Source organism: Drosophila virilis, chromosome 2 (genome assembly GCF_030788295.1).
Source record: "Drosophila virilis strain 15010-1051.87 chromosome 2, Dvir_AGI_RSII-ME, whole genome shotgun sequence".
Lineage (NCBI taxonomy): Eukaryota > Metazoa > Arthropoda > Insecta > Diptera > Drosophilidae > Drosophila > Drosophila virilis.
In genome coordinates, this window is record NC_091544.1 from 18634814 (window position 1) to 18651017 (window position 16204).

Sequence of the window (16204 nt, forward strand, 5' to 3'; positions counted from 1 at the left end):
ACTTTAATCTTTTCTTTAATGACCTTACCTCGAAGGTCTCACTCTCGAGTATTAATGTGTGCTGATGATGTTAAATTATGCCTTGCATATAATGATATGACATCATGTCAAATCTTAAAAGCTGACATTGATGCTTTTCTAAATGTAAGGTAATAACCTTTTATAGAAGCCTTCTTCAATTGGTTTCTTACAGCCTTGATAGCTTACTGCTCAAGCGTGCTTACAGTACTTTTAATGAAGTTAATAAAATAAATAAAAATTCGACTCTCATGTTAAGACCGTGGTCAATAAGGCCAGATCGTGTTTCGACGACAAAATACTTTACATATCTTTGGTACGTCCTATTCTTAAGTACGCCTCATGTATCTGGTCCCCACAATATGCTATCCATCAGGACAGAATTGAATCTGTTCAGAAATAATTCTTGTTGTTTGCCCTTAGTGGCTTAAATTTGAATCCTCGTGTGCTGTTACCGTCATACTCCAGCAGACTTCTAATGAATTACCATGTTGGTCGTAATATTTATTCATAACTTAATAACTGGTGAAATTGACTCTTCCGTGTTGACTAGCCAATTAAATTTCTCTATCCCTACTAAACTAAAACGTAATTTTGTACCAATATCGCTGTAATTTTGCTCAACTAATTATGCTTTGCATGAACCGTTCAGGGTTCCCTGTGATGACTATAACATTACAGAGTATTCTGCTCGCAGTCTTCTCAATCTCTATTCTAAACTATTTAGCAAGTAGATAGTCTTATTTATATTTGTAATTGTATTTGTACACATACTCATAGTTTGTATCGTTTTTTTTATTTTTTTTTATTCACTTTGCATTTCGTGCGTACGCAACATAAGTACGCCCCTCGGTCGGTTGGGCGGGGGGTGGGATATAGTACGATGCATCGGGATTCGCGTTAAAAAAAAAACATACATATAAGTATATATTTAAACGTTATACCCAATTTAACACCCGAATGACTTTAAGTAGTACAGTGGAACAACTGCTCTATGTGATTCTCATTATTGCGTCTAATTGAGGTAGGCAAGAGGCCTGCTGCAAAAGTGCGTGCGTTTTGAGGACAAATTCGAATCCGTGCCAAAAATATGATAATAAACGAATTTTCGCTTTTAACAACGAAAGCTGGCCAAAAACCCAGTCACACCGGGCTCCAGTGTAGGCAAACTGCGTGGAACCACATGCAATTTTGTGTGGACGTCTGTTGCAGGCACAATTGGTGGCATGTGGCAAGATTCTGAGGCGTGCTGCAGCCGGGGCGCAGAGCAATTGCCACAGAGAGCGGTGCAGCACAGCGGGCAGAGGTGTTGGCCACATGGAAGCCGGGCAGGCGCTGCTATTTGTATTTTGTTACAGGACATGTCATTGGACATAGCTCCAACCCCATGGAGAGAGGGTGGGCGGTATATAAATGAGCAAAACGAGCTGTCTGCAGGATGGAAAATAATATTGAAAATTGTCTATGCGAAAAATTCATAACTGCACATTTGGGTTTCGGGGTTTAGCTGTGCCCGGTCCCAGGGCCAATACCAGGACCAGCATTAGTCCTTGCTTCAGGCCCAAACACAGAAAACGTTTTTGCTCTTTCCATAGGCAGCAATTCCGACAGAAAATTATTGAATTTCTGGTTCTTTTGCAACGGCAAATATAGTCAAATTTTCAACTCAATTGTAATATGGTTATGAACCAGTTAACTAGCAATTGATATGGCGAATATCCGCCTTGTTGTTGTCCAGCGTATTGGTATTGTGTATCAACTTCGATTCGACTCAATTAGTATTGCATGCCGTTGGCATCGCAGAGAGTTAAGCAAATCTTATCAGCTAAACGACTGGACAGTTGTCTTGGCAGTTTCAGTTTTCAGTCTTTGTCTGCACACAGGCAGCTCAACATGTCAGCGTGGGCAGTCTCCAATACAAACCTCTATGACGCCACACCGAATGCCGGTGGCGCCACAGGACCCAGACATCGGCGGCTGCTGCGTCTGGCCTGGCAGACGCTCGCTGCCAGATGCCAGCAGCTGGGGGATTTTCTGAGGCGGGAGACGAATAAGCCGCTGCCCAAAGAGCTGCGCCGATCGTTGCGACTGAATAAATCGGCTAAACGGAAGGGCTATCAGCACTACGAGAGCGAGGCAGATAAACGGTAAGTGTATTGGCCAACAAAAAAGTTAGATAAGCCAATAGATTTTGTTTACCTGAAGGTGTGTAAACATATATTGAATAAAACGTTTTATTTTAGACGCATCAAGGACTATTTGAATGAGCCCATTAATATATCGATTCGAGTGGGGCCTGCCTATGAATATAGGCCTTCGAGTTATTAGCCAAATAAGACGTAATTAGCCTTAAACTATAGAAATATTAGAAAAATACATTAACTTAAAATTATAGTTGTCTTCGTATTTGTTAAATACTTTTAAAGTTTAAACTTGAGCATTTTAGACTGCATTCAAACCATTTAAAACTTTTAAAGCTTTTATCAAAAGTTTTAATTTGATATGTAAGCGTTTTCGACACTGTGCTGAGCTTTAAAGCATGTGGCAAGCTTGTAGAGCTTATAAGCTATCCAAAGCACATGTATATGCTGGCGTTGCTCTTTGCTTAGCCCAGCTCAGCTCTTATTACATATGCTTTCAAGTTCACGAATACCGACTTCTCTTAAATGCGCCCACACAAAAGTTTATTGCCCCGCTCCTAACAAGTGAATATGTCGACGTGCGCTACACTTGCTCGGCATTTAGATTTGCTGAAAGCTAGAGATTGGTGTTAATTAACAGAGGACATCATTAGCACACATAAACACACCATACGTAATTCACATAAACGACTCGACAAGTTAGCCCAATATATGTATACATTTTTTACGAAAGTTTCAAAAATTAAAATTAGCCTGAAACGAATATATAGTAATTAAAACTGAAACTTGCATTTATAAAAATTTTGATTTGATTTGATGATAAAACCTACAATATACCTGAAATACTATAATAACATATTGAAGTTCCGTTCTCAAGAGCATCAGCTTAACCAAAGCTTTGTAGCGCATTGACGAGTTGAAAAAACTCTTCCAAAACCGCCGAAAGCACGAGCTAGCTTTTCCTTTCAACAGCTCTACCGTTCGCTTTGTGCTCACTCTTACTCTTTCTCTCTATATATTTCACTTGCGCTTTGTCCGTAACCATGGCACCACATACACACGTACGTCACAGAAAGCGTAGTCTCCTCTTTTTTATGTCAGCTTAGTGTGAAAAACGTGCTCAACGCGGAAATGACATTGATAGTAAAATTTAAGCAAAGTGCATAAAGTTCAGCGGCTAGAAAAACAGAAAAGAAAATCTAACTAAAATACGAAACTATGAATTGTTACAATTACTAAAATTTTGTTATGTAAAGTGAAATTTGTTCGACCTAAACCCTTGGCTTGTTTATAGTTAACAGTGCATTTAGTAACACATGAATTTATAATTTAATTTCAAAAAAATCTCAAATATAATAAAAATGAAGCTAATTTCAACGCTTGTGTACATTCTAGTGGCATTCTATAAAGTCTTAACGAAATTTCTGTAAGTTGCATTTATTTTGGGCGCATGTTGATATCTAAATTTAATTATTGATAAAACAACAAATCACGCCACAAGGAGACTGTCAAAGTACAACAAAAATATACAAAAACAACGACGACAGAGACAATATGCATTTGCATGCAATTGGATTTTTCCGTTTTTATGGAACCCCACCAAATTGTATAATTCCTTTGTGCACTCATTAAACCATTTAACGGTCACCTTCTTTGATTTTGTTTACGTCTGTGTGTGTGTGTAGGTGTTTGCTTATGTGTGTGTGTTATTTGTAGTTTATTACACAAAATATTTTTGACTTGGATTTTAATGCGTCTGAAAGAGCAACTCAGTCTGTCAAAGAGTAAGAGTGCTTGCTGAGAGAGCAGCTGGTTGGCTGGCTAGCCAGCTCTCCCGCTCACTTTCAGTCTCTGTGCTGCTTCTCGTCAGACTGTTTGTTTGGGTTTGAGGCCGCTAGCGAATTGGCTGCTGTTGACCCCCGCATGCTTACTTACACTTGATTCAATGTAATTTACTCGAGTGCTGACAACAGAAATGGGCTTTTAATTAATAAAACGGCACTTTGTGTGTACGTGTGCCAGAGTATCCATAGCCAACACATTACATTGCTTTGTTGAGGGCGTTGCCTCCGCAGCTCAATAAGCTTTTGTTGTCGAAAATGTGTCCCTTTTGTGGATCTCCGAGTTAAGTGAACTCGCCGGACTTGGGAGCTTTATGCTTACGACTGCGCCGGGGCTTTATTTATTGTTATAAACTATTACATTTGCTAATTGTTTTAGACACGGTATATATGATGTCAATGTTTGGACATGACATTTTTGAACAAAGAGCAACAAGCTGTCAGTGCTCTTTCGAATAATCGTTTCCTTCCTTACGATATCAGATACCAAATCATGTATTTCCTAATAGGTTTAACAATTCAGGATGAAATCAAAATAATTTAATAAGACATATGATTTATATAAAATCCACATTACCTGTTGTGTACCTTCACCTGTGCTGACCTGAAAAACCTTACTTTCTGAATTCTCTATAAAGTGTAGGTGAGCTTAGGATATTAGTTACCCAGATAATAATTATACTTACGGTTATTCATCAATAGGCTGTCTTCCCACAATGAGTACGTGCCCATTCACATGACTACCCCTGTATTCCTTACCTTTCCCAAGCATAATAAATATTTAATTAGGTTACCCCGTATGGCATTGTGTACACCAAATTTCATCATAAAAATCCAGACGCTATCACAAACTAGTAATTACCATTAGTAGATAGAATGCACTCAACAGGGACCCCCTTGAAGCTACTCTGTGCTACTAGAAAACACTTTCAGTGATAAGTGCATACAGCTCAAATTCCAAAATACATGAATACAAAGCGACATATTTACGAAAATACATATACAATTACGCATATTCATATAGGTTGCAGTAGTATGCGGCACGCTTTCGTAAACAAAAATCATATCACAGCTGAAAATATATGTATATGTGTATACTTGTGTGGTGTTACGGACCATTAGAGATAAATACGCTAATGTGCCGCATGCCACGTTGGATACATTTAATTTTGGGCGGAGGAAGCACCGCAGCAAGGCCGTCAGTAAATCTAGTCGCTATCTAATCGGTATGGCTAGACCACTGGCTGTGAGCAATAAAAAATAAACCGACTTCTAATCAGCCTAGACCCAATACCCTTGATAAAATCGTTTTTAATGGAACCCAACAGACCGGCCGGCCGGTTCACATGTACAAACATATAGTTTGCTGATCTGCTGCGCATATGCAACCGCTTAAAACTAATTCGGACCAATTAGTTCTGGAGCTCTAGTTTCATGCGTCACTTTTCGTATGCAATTGGCCTCTGACCAGCCGTGTATCTTATCGCGGTGCTCGATCGTAAATATTACTCGGCCACTCTGTGGCGAATAGTCGATAATGCCGATGACAAATTCCATTTGCAAATTTCAAGTGGCGCACCGCTCGTGTGGTCCTTAATAAGATACGCGCCATGCCAGACATTAGAGCCTCAGGTCCAGACGCGACAAACTGACTGTTATCAGGTGCAATTTGTTGATGCGGTAAATACCAGTATTGAATTGTGGCGAAAAACAGAGAAAAGAGAAGAGAATATACTTATACTTATTTCAGTTGTATTTCGAGATTGTCTTATATGTATATTTCAATTTATTTTAAATTTATTTTATTTGTAATTTATTTTATTCAAATACAGCGTTTCCTTGCGTTAAGCTATTTTAACTGGATAGCATTTATATTTTTTAATATCTAATATCTTGAGTTATTACAGCACCCACTCAGCCTCTGAGGCCTCTTACAACATGTGTTTGCCTTACAGGCCCTGAGAGAATGAGCTACTGAACTTAAACTAAGTGTGTTGTTAGATAGCCACACTAAGAGACAGAAAGAGAGAGTGAGAGAGACTGCGGTAAATGAGAGAATTTTGTAAGCCCGCTGCTCACTGTTGAATTGTGCAATATATACATCGTATCGCAGCTGGCACAGCAACAATACCGCTCGGTACTCGGTACTCAGTAGAGTATGAAGCACACTGTATCCTTATCAGCATGGCAATATGGCGTGCGGGAGAGCGGGATCGATCGCCCTATAAATGGCGCAGAGCAACAATTGTTGCTTTTAGTTCTTTGAGGTTTGGCGGCGCGTTTGAATCGCAGACAGATCGCTAAATAGGGCCCCAAAAGAGCCAATTTGACAAGAGTTTAACGCAAATCCTGTGAATTTCGCGAACGAACTGCATTCAACTGCATCCAAATATATATACCCAAATTTGAACAATGTGCTGTGGCGAGGTGCTGGCATAAAAATGGTGAGTTTATATTCTGCAAACTCAAAGAAACCAACCAGCTGCCCAAACCCGAACCACTTGCAAATGCGTTACGACACCCCCTGGGCAATGCATATTATCGTACTAGGCATAGTACATAGCATAGTTAAAGTAGTTGCGGAGCCCACCAACTTCAGGCGGACAGTTTCAGTCTACGCCGGTACAGAACCAGTTTTTTCCAAATCGAGATATGTGCGTCCGACCATGTGCCCCAATGCTGCTGTTGTATAACGAAATATCTCGTTCGTTTCACTCGCAATACAAGGGGTACTTACACACTGCGTATATATACTATAGGCGTCTAGTGCAGCTGTTGATCTTTATATATATATATATTTACATATACACTTACTATCACCGTAAAGGGCATTAATTTGTTGTAATCGCAAAATCAAACTGAATATGCAACACATGAGATTAGCTTTTCTTATTCATAATTTAAAACTATTTCAAGGTTTCTTTTTTGTAATTAATATTAAATATTTATACTTTTTAATCTTCTGCAGTAACTGTCTCACTTTTGTTTATATTATCTAATGCCCTTACATATAGGGTATCTCTAGTCAAGCTGCCTTATGGGCCAAGTGTTCCCACAGACCGTCTGCTGATAAGGCTATCAAATAAAGCTGACGACGATACGTCCCATGCGAATTTATTTGTTTTTGTTTAGTTTGTTTCCCAAACATATCTACATAAAGTTCGGCAAAGTGAAGGACGATCGATCACCTCTCGCTTTGCGCAGGTGTCTAGGCTATCCGCCCCGCCACCCCCTCTCCATTGTTGTAATTGGGCGCACACCCCACACACCTTTATTAAGCTGCCGTGAGGATTGTCCGCTCACTGCCAAGTTCAAATAACATTTTCATGAAACAATCGGCACATTTTAACATGTAGACAACTGCTAGGCGTGCTAGACTGTACATACATATATAAATATATATATATATATATACATATATAGTTACGTGTAAACATTATATTTGCACACATATATATCTGGGACATATAAATAAAACTCAATGACGGACGCTGCTCTTGTTAATTTTGCTTAGCTTTCCGTGCTAGATTGCCAAAAAATAAAAAAAAAACAACGATAGAAAAACAAAATCAAAATAAAATAAGAAATGTGTTATCTGCAGTTAGCAGCAGGCTGCTAAATGACTTAGGGCTGACTAATACCGCAGAGTAGGAAGTAAGGGTTTCACGTCCATTTAGAAGAACTCAAACGTAAGACCACCTTGGGATATGTACAGTTTAATTGAACAGTTTTTTGTTTTTAATCTAGCTGGTGTTTATCAGCTAAACAAACATCGTAAACACCGAAAATATTTTGCCTAATAAATTTGAGCGACTGCAAGAATAAGAATTTTGATCGGCAGCCGAAAAGTAGACAATACATTTAGTAACTCATATTTATTTTTATTTTGAGACGTGAAATCGCTCTGAATTCTTTGCGTTCAGGGTGTTGTTACGTTTTATAAATTTAAATTGGTAAATATACGAAATAAAATAAGTATGAACCCTCCAACCCAACTTGCGCTACAAGCTTATTTGCCTTAGCAATAATATGAAAAAATGAAGAATAGTTCCCCAATAGGACTCACATTCGTACCGGCATTAGAAACCGTGCGTTCAAAAAATAAAAAAGTGAATTCATCGCACAAAAAACAAACCATCGCAATTGCAATGCTGATTATAGAATTTAATAAAGGCGCGCATGAATGTGTGTGTGCATTTGTATACGGAAATTCTTGCAATTTGCGCTAGCTTATCATGAAAGATAGTCTTCTGTGTTGCTTAACCGATCTAACTGTGCTATAGAATATATATTCTCAGGAGGACAATTGCATTACAAAGATGGCTTGAAGTTATAGCTATGGAGTGGTCGCAGGGGGTTGGTGATATCTATGAAATAAAAGATACTTGTTCTGTACCCATTATTCTAGAAGCTCATATCAAATTTGATCACTCCTGCCATTAAAAAATAAGAGATGCTTCCTTCTGTCTGTCTGTCCCTTTTTATCCATTTTAAATGGGTTCAGGCTCTAAAACTAAAATTTAATTCGAGATCATTTGCCTAATATTCGTACAGTATTGATAAGACCTAATTTTGAGAATCGCTGGACATTAAAAATATAATTTAGCTTAGGCAATTTTAATTTTATTTGTGGTGAGAATTCGCGAGGTCTTACAGTGTTTGTATATATAAATAGGTGCACATTCTTTTTATTAGCACATACATTAATAGAAATTTTGCAATTGCACATTGCGGAAATAAAGGTTTTCATATTTTTATTTTCTTTTTATTTCTTGTCAGAATTCGCGAGCACAGTAAGACTGCTTGTATATATAAATATTTTTTATTAGCACATACGTTCATAGAAATTGTGCAATTGCATATTGCGGAAATAAAGGTTTTTATATTATTTGATCATATAAATTAAATGAAATGTAAATAAATTCAGAGTGATCAGACTCTCTCAAATATTGACTGCTATAATATTTGCAACAATATTCTGAATAGATCTCGGGATTATAACTTTTATTTAACGGTCTTTAAAGACAAATAAAATTATAGTATATTCGTATATATTACAATATTAAAATGATAGCCTATATTTATATGAATTAGCTCGCATGCTGCAATAGCAGGTTGAGAAGTGAGACTTGAAGATATAATAAGATTTATGAGCGTGGCAAATTAAACATGTGGGTCTACTGCTGGCTTTTCGACGAACAAATGCACTTTACAAAACTTACAAAGTGTTAATTAAATGAGACATATATCATTAGCTAAGTGCAACAAAGTTGAACAGCTGTCAATCCGTCCTGATGCCTTGTTATCTTATATAGGCTGCATATAGTATATAGATGGATTAATCATCAGATAGTTGTAGATTTAAATCGTTGTGTTATCAACTCAAGTCTAGGGCTTAGAGTCAATGTTATGAGATGCGATTGGCGAACGCCTCTACCAAAAATAATAATTTGTTTAAACAAAAGAAAGCAAGTGATATATAAAAATAGCAAATCAAAAATTGTAGGCAGCACTTTTGTTACTTTGTTTCACTTTATTTTTTATTGCTAATTTTGTGTTTTGACATTTTGGAAAGTGCGCGCACAAAATCTCGTTTGCCTTTACTAGGGGAGCGCACAGCCAGAGAGAAACAAAATCATGTACTTATGACTGTACAACATCGACAACAACAACAACAACAAGAACAAGCACACAACAACAAGAAGCAACAACAGCAACATAAACAACAACTGGCTCAATTAATGAACGGCGGGCAGCGGGGCACCTTGTAGCGAGACACCGAGACACCGAGGCAGCGAGGCAGCGTCCACTTGATTGCCTCGATCTGGCTAGAGCGGGCCAAAGATATATAAATAAGGAAAAGCAACGCACGCGCGTATTAACACATTGGATGTTCGGTTCTAAACGCGCAACGGTTGTTCGAAAATTGCGCATACGCCGCGTGGCCAATGAATTAAAATAAAGTGTTGAAAAGTGTTAAGAAATATGAACAGTCACAATGATAAGCACGATCAGCGCCTGGGCCACCGTCGTCAGCCCGCGCTCGGCAAGGCCATGCCCGTGACAGCCTTGCTGCTCAATCTGAATCTAGCGGAGACCAACAGGGCGAGCCATGCACGCAGCGCAGCTGCTAATGCTGATGAGATTGAGAATGAGCCGCCGCCGCGTTACTTTAATATTGCAGACGAGCTGCAGCCTCCACCGTCGCCCAATGAGCATAATACGCCAGAGCCGCCGCACTACGCAGATCAACAGTTGCTTGGTCATGCCAAGGCGGACATGCCCTGCCTCAACTGCAGCCAACGTACGCCGGAGGGCTTAAGTGGTCCAGGCCTGGCCATCAATGAGATGTGCCAGCGCTTGTGCAACGATGAGTGCCGACATGGCCTCTGCTTGTCTGGCCGCCTGGCCACACAGGATGCAGAGCAGCTGCGCCAGGATTTCCTGAAGCAATATGAAATTGCGGAAGCGCTAGCCAAGACCTCGGCAATGACCTCGACAACGCAAATGAAACAGCGTCTCGCCGCGCGCAAACTGGAAATGGAAATCGAGACCCAGGCGGCGGGCACTCAGCCAGCCTGGCTGACCACACCCAGCGGCGAGGCTGCGGCTGCTGCCGTAGCTGCTGCTGCTGCTGCTGGAGACACGTTGCCGCCAATCGCTGATTATGAGTCGCCGCCGCCGCGAGATTTGCTGTTGTATCTTGTGAGGTGAGAGATAAATGCGAGCGGGCGTGCTCCATACACAAACATTGACTGTCAAAACTTGTTGCTGGTGTTGTTGTTGTTGCTCGTTGTTTTTTTTTTTTTTCTGTTGCTAAGTTGTTGCCGCTATTGGTGGCCAGCGGCAGTTGCGCTTATAAATCAAGTTCATGGCCAACACTGACAAAATGTCAAGTGTTCTTAGGCATTGTCAGGCCCCAGTAAACTTGGCTTCAATCAAAAAAATAACTAACCTTGCTCAATTCATGCGAAAAATATATAACATAGTTTATTTTACCTGCGGCTTAAAATCTATGTAAAAAAACATCAGAGACAAATCATTTCGTTTTGGTTTTTAGCAGCGCCCAATTAATAATTAATTAAATAAGAATATGCTCGTTTCTTTTCCCAATATTTTCCAGAGCATATACTTACTTCTAAAATATATGGTCGTAAGTATATGAAAAATATTTAAGCTGTGTTGACTCATGCCACGATACGAATATTTTAGGGAGGAATTGTAAATGGCAGATATTAACTATTTTAAGCAGCGAGTCTTATAAATACGTTACACTTCAGAGAGAACTTATTTAATAAGAATTTTTTTATAGAAATCGATTGCCAGTTCTTAATTTGGAACTGGTTTTAGTGTTTTATTTCGGGCATTCTTCGACAAACTATGATACTATATAATCGGAAATTAAAATGCAGCTACAGCTGCGTGTCAACATTCAAATTGGCAATTTTTAGAGCTAGTCACGTGGCGAATGATAGCATTTGTCGCTGTATCTGTGGCGCATTGCAAGTGGTTTAGCAAGTGGTTCAACATGTCCAAATCAAACCCGCCCCCGCTCCCAGCTGTCTAAAACTAACCGACTAATGCTTCAATTTTTTCCACTGTTCTATTCTAATCTATTCTTTTAGGAAATACAGCTTGAACCGCGTCTCTTTGACATTGCCATATTGACACTTAATATAAAACATTTCAAGTTAACCTAATACAAATCAAAATCAATATCAAACCGATCAATTGTAAAGAAAAAAGACGCTTGCCTAATATTTAATCCAAGAAACAGAGAAAACACATCTAGCAAAATGGAGTTTTTAATGAAAACATCGCGTTTGATTGTCACATCGAAGACGTTTGCGCGGCGTGTAGCGGTGCCGATACCCAGGTAAAAAGATACAGTATCTTTAAGTAACAGATACTTGGCGCATTTGCCAGCTGCCGCTCATTACGCATGTAACTGCGCCGCTGCATAAATTGCGCTCGCTTATGCCATAAGATACGAATATGTATCTGTATCTTTGGCCTGCAGCATATGGGAGCAGATATGCCGAATGTGCGCATTTCAGGCCTCCGAGTGTCTGCCAAATTTGCATGCGAAGAAAATTTGTTTAGGCATAAATCAGTGGAGCCATTCCCATGTCCAGCCGTACTTTTGTTTTCATTACAATACAAACGAAAGCGAGACAATGGCGTGCAGATCCATGTGAATGTATCTACATAAAGAATTTTACGCATAAATATTTAGCAAGCTGCCAGTTTTCGATGTATCCGAAGGTATTGTTGTTCACGTTGTTGCTGTTGTTATTGTTATTGTTACGCTGCTCATTTTTTGCCCAACTGAGCAACGCACGTGAGTAGAACGTATTGATCTTGTTCTGTATCTTTCAGATACATCTCACTTTGTGTGCGCTTGACTGGGTGTGCGTATGTGTGTGTCTGTGTGTATGCTGAAATACTCGTTTATGCGTCTTTGCTCTCTTTTTCTCTCTCTCTATCTCTCTCTTTGTTTCTGTCTGGCCGATCTCTAATAAAACGCCGCATTTCAGTTGCCATTCAGTTTCGCAAATGTTGCTTACAAGCGCACTTCGCACAACTTTCGGCAAAACCCACACTCCAAACAAAACTCACCCAAATCCCAACCACCATCACCACCACCACCACCACCAACCACAAACACAACCACAATAACAACTGGCTTCTGATCCTGCCGGCCACATGGAGCAAGCGATGCAATTGAATCGCAACAATAAGGCACCCTGCAAGAACGACCGCAAGGCCTTCCTGCAAAGGGTGATGCTGACCAGGTGAGAGCAGAAATCTCCAATCTATTGATTGATTGCGTTGCCAAACGCCTCCAACTGGTTTATAATCGTTATGCGCGCGCTGCCCGAAAACCAGCTAAACAGCTGTAAAGCTATTGACCGAGCGACTTTTTGTCTGTTTTTTTTTTTTTATTTTTTGAGCCGCATGCGACGTCTCAGCATGTCCGAAGATTTTTGCGTGGGTGGGCATGAATCGAGTTCTCTAGCTTGTGAAAGCTGGTATCACACTCATGTGCACAGTCATGCGCACTTACTCAGCTTTTCCCAAATATATCGGCCACAAACTTGCTAACAAAAACATTTTATGGCATTTGATATTTTAAGCTCACAAATTATGATGTTCATAAAGTTTACGGTCCTATTGAACTTGGCGCAGCTTAACGTAAAGACCAGAATAAAGTAAACTTTCTTCTTAACATTTTTTTGAGGGAATTTTAAATCACGTTGACCACATTCGACATAAATACTGTAAAGGATCGTATATTGACGGAAAATTCAATTTGGTATACATTATTCATATAGCATCCGCAACTGGTAAGGAATTTCTTAAAGTTGCAAAGAACGCCATAAGAATATAATAATTATTATTTAGTTTTTCACAAATTTCTTCAATATTTTCATTCAGAAAAAATAATATCGATATTATAATTATTTTAAACTCGAACTTCCTTTAAACCTGGGGTTGTTTTATAAGTATAAGTTTCCTCAGATCGTCGTCCTTCAATTCCCCGATCAATATTTGGTGCTTGCTTCTAATGTTCCATAGCCACATTTCAAGCGCATGCCACAAATCATTTATGCCCTATAAATTTCCCAAATGTTTGGCTAAAGATACAATTAAATATTCTTTTCAGCAAAGTTCAAAGCTCTATGGCTAAGTTCTATGTCAGCCAAAGGCATAGTCATAGTTTGTTCATTTTCAGCATAATACTACGAAAAATTCTCTTTAGAAACCCGAATGAGTTGTGAGTATTTACGTAAGATGGTTGATGAAATCATTTCTACAAATGCTTTATAAAAGCCAATTGTTATTGTAATTGTTATTATTCATTTGTTTTTTGTTTGCTGTCATGTTTATGCTGCTACTACCCTTGTTATTGCTATAGGCTTGTGAGCATTGTGTTGGTCGTGCATCATATTTTGAAGATTCAGAAAATTCTGAAATATATCTTCTTAATAATTGTATATTTTATTTTATTTTAATTGTATATTTAATAGTTTTACCTTAGCAAATAGAATCGATAGGAGAATTTTTGAGCACGATCATTTTCTTAATTTGAAGTTCAATCAAAATTAACAGTTATTAAGTTTTATACTAAAAATATTAATGTTCATCTTAGGATGGGCTCCTTTAACTCGGCGCCCAAGATCAACAATGTGGACTCCCAGGATGATGGCCTGGAGCTGCCCAAGGGTCTGAGCACCGCCGCCCTGCTCGAGCATGTGCAGCAGCTGCGCGGCGGAGGCATCGATCAGCCGTCGCTGCTCAGCCGCTGCTTCCTAAAGCCATCGCCGCTTAGCGAGGATGTGACCGATGGTATGCGGTGTCTCAAGCTGAACTCCGTCTCACGCGGTAGGTGCTAATAGATTGCATGTCCTACATAGATTCTCTATGAGTTTCGCTCACAGTTTGCAGTGCTCCAGATGAGAACGAAGGCACGCAGAATATACGATTGCTACAGTGGAACATTCTCTCGCAAAGTAAGTAAAATTGAAAATTAATAATATATTTCAGTATTGTAAATATTTAAATATTCGAAAATCGAAAAACTGATAAGTTTTTCACAACATGTATTTCAACAAGGAAAAATCTGATGACAGAAAAAATTGTAAAGCACGTTTAATTTGCACTCAAAAAAACGTTTAAAGCGAGATGTTTCAAGGAATATTTAATTGAGAAATAGTAATAAAGTTTCTTAACATTAATTAAAAATGAAAATTTCTTATAATTTGTGGTAATATCTTTCTTTTTTTTTTTTTAGCTCTCGGTCAGCACAACGACGGCTTTGTGCGTTGCCCCGAAGAGGCTTTGACCTGGCAGCATCGAAAGTATTTGATTGTCCAGGAGATTCTGCAGAACCAGCCGGATGTGGTTTGTCTGCAAGTATTTATTCACGCCCATACTTAAACGTAATGCAGTCGCGCTTTAACATCAACATTTCTGTGCAGGAGGTGGATCACTTCAAGTTCCTGCAGACTGTGCTGGGCAGCCAGAATTATGCTGGCATCTTCTTTCCCAAGCCGGACTCGCCGTGTCTGTATATTGAGCAGAACAATGGACCCGATGGCTGTGCTATATTCTACAAGCGCGACAAGCTCCAGCTGCTCGGCTATGACACGCGCATTCTTGAGGTCTGGCGTGTCCAGAGCAACCAGGTGGCCATTGCCGCTCGGCTGCAGCTGAAGTCCAGCGGCAAGGAGTTTTGTGTCTGCACCACACATCTGAAGGCTCGCCATGGCGCCCTGTTGGCCAAGCTGCGCAACGAGCAGGGGCGCGATCTGATCCGCTTTGTCAAGCAGTTTGCCGGCGGGAGTCCGCTCCTGTTGTGCGGCGACTTCAACGCGGAGCCAGTTGAGCCTATCTATGCAACAATTTTAGGCTGCGATCTCTTCAAATTGAGCAGCGCCTACGCGGATATGCAGCTCGAACGGGAACGGGAACGGGAACGGGAAAGGGAACAGGACCGGGAACAGCAGTTCACTTCGAGCTGTGAGGATCCGAATGAGTTCATTTCGCAGTCAATTAAGCGTGAACCGCCATACACCACCTGGAAAATTCGGGAGGATGGTGAAGAATGCCACACCATTGACTATGTCTTCTACACGCCTCAGCAGCTTAAGGTAAGTGGGCGTGCCAAAAGTCAACATAAGTAACCCGAATGGTAACACATTATTACGCAGATCAAGAACTGCCTGGAATTTCCAGCCGGCGAACAGATCGGCAAAAATCGCACGCCCAGTTTTCAATATCCATCGGATCATTTCTCACTAGTCTGTGACTTTGAGTTGCTGGATGACCCCCGCTCGGAGGGCAACAACAAATCGCATGGCACCATACAGTAGTGAAGGAGCACAGGAGCACATACTAAACGTACAGCAATTACATCATAAATTGTGATATTAGTTATTAGATACATTTTAGCCACTTGCATGTACATGCAAAACTTTATGACTGTTGCACATCAAAACATTTTCCGACCTTAATGAATTCAAATTTCACAAATAAACGAGTGTATCTTTGTAGTATCCATTGTGTTTGTGACCCGTCCGATAATCCTTGCAAATATTTTTCATATTTTCTAATAAGTTTCTTATGAAAAATCTCAACAAATGAGAAAGAAAGAACAAGCAATCTTTGATAGATAAAGTATCCACAGTCATTCAAAGAGAA

The 16204-nt window shown here is 39.7% G+C and overlaps 2 protein-coding genes and 1 long non-coding RNA gene across 7 annotated transcripts; 2 read left to right on the forward strand and 1 right to left on the reverse strand.

The window, feature by feature from the left end:
- Positions 1-1881: 1881 nt before the first annotated feature.
- Positions 1882-2433, forward strand: LOC6630264 (uncharacterized). Its single transcript, XM_002053387.4, has 2 exons — positions 1882-2165; positions 2262-2433. The coding sequence occupies exons 1-2, from the start codon at positions 1912-1914 to the stop codon at positions 2344-2346; spliced, it is 339 nt and encodes a 112-aa protein (XP_002053423.1). The 5' UTR covers positions 1882-1911; the 3' UTR covers positions 2347-2433.
- A 2-nt stretch (positions 2434-2435) lies between these two features.
- Positions 2436-3231, reverse strand: LOC26530997 (uncharacterized). Its single transcript, XR_001450042.3, has 3 exons — positions 2997-3231; positions 2828-2912; positions 2436-2775 (listed from the first exon to the last, which is right to left on the reverse strand). It is a non-coding gene; the product is annotated as an uncharacterized lncRNA (long non-coding RNA).
- A 56-nt stretch (positions 3232-3287) lies between these two features.
- Positions 3288-16059, forward strand: cu (NADP/NADPH phosphatase nocturnin). 5 transcript variants are annotated; one of them, XM_015172427.3, is made up of 8 exons: positions 6267-6444; positions 11626-11876; positions 13668-13778; positions 14154-14386; positions 14443-14514; positions 14796-14917; positions 14983-15654; positions 15715-16059. In XM_015172427.3, exons 2-8 carry the CDS (start codon positions 11797-11799, stop codon positions 15874-15876), a joined length of 1452 nt encoding a protein of 483 aa, XP_015027913.1. In that variant the 5' UTR covers positions 6267-6444; positions 11626-11796; the 3' UTR covers positions 15877-16059. The 5 variants fall into 5 exon arrangements, with proteins under 5 accessions (XP_015027911.1, XP_015027913.1, XP_015027915.1 ...); XM_015172429.3 differs by lacking the exon at positions 13668-13778 and having other exon boundaries at positions 6269-6444; XM_015172425.3 differs by lacking the exons at positions 6267-6444; positions 11626-11876; positions 13668-13778 and adding an exon at positions 3288-3585.
- Positions 16060-16204: the final 145 nt, after the last annotated feature.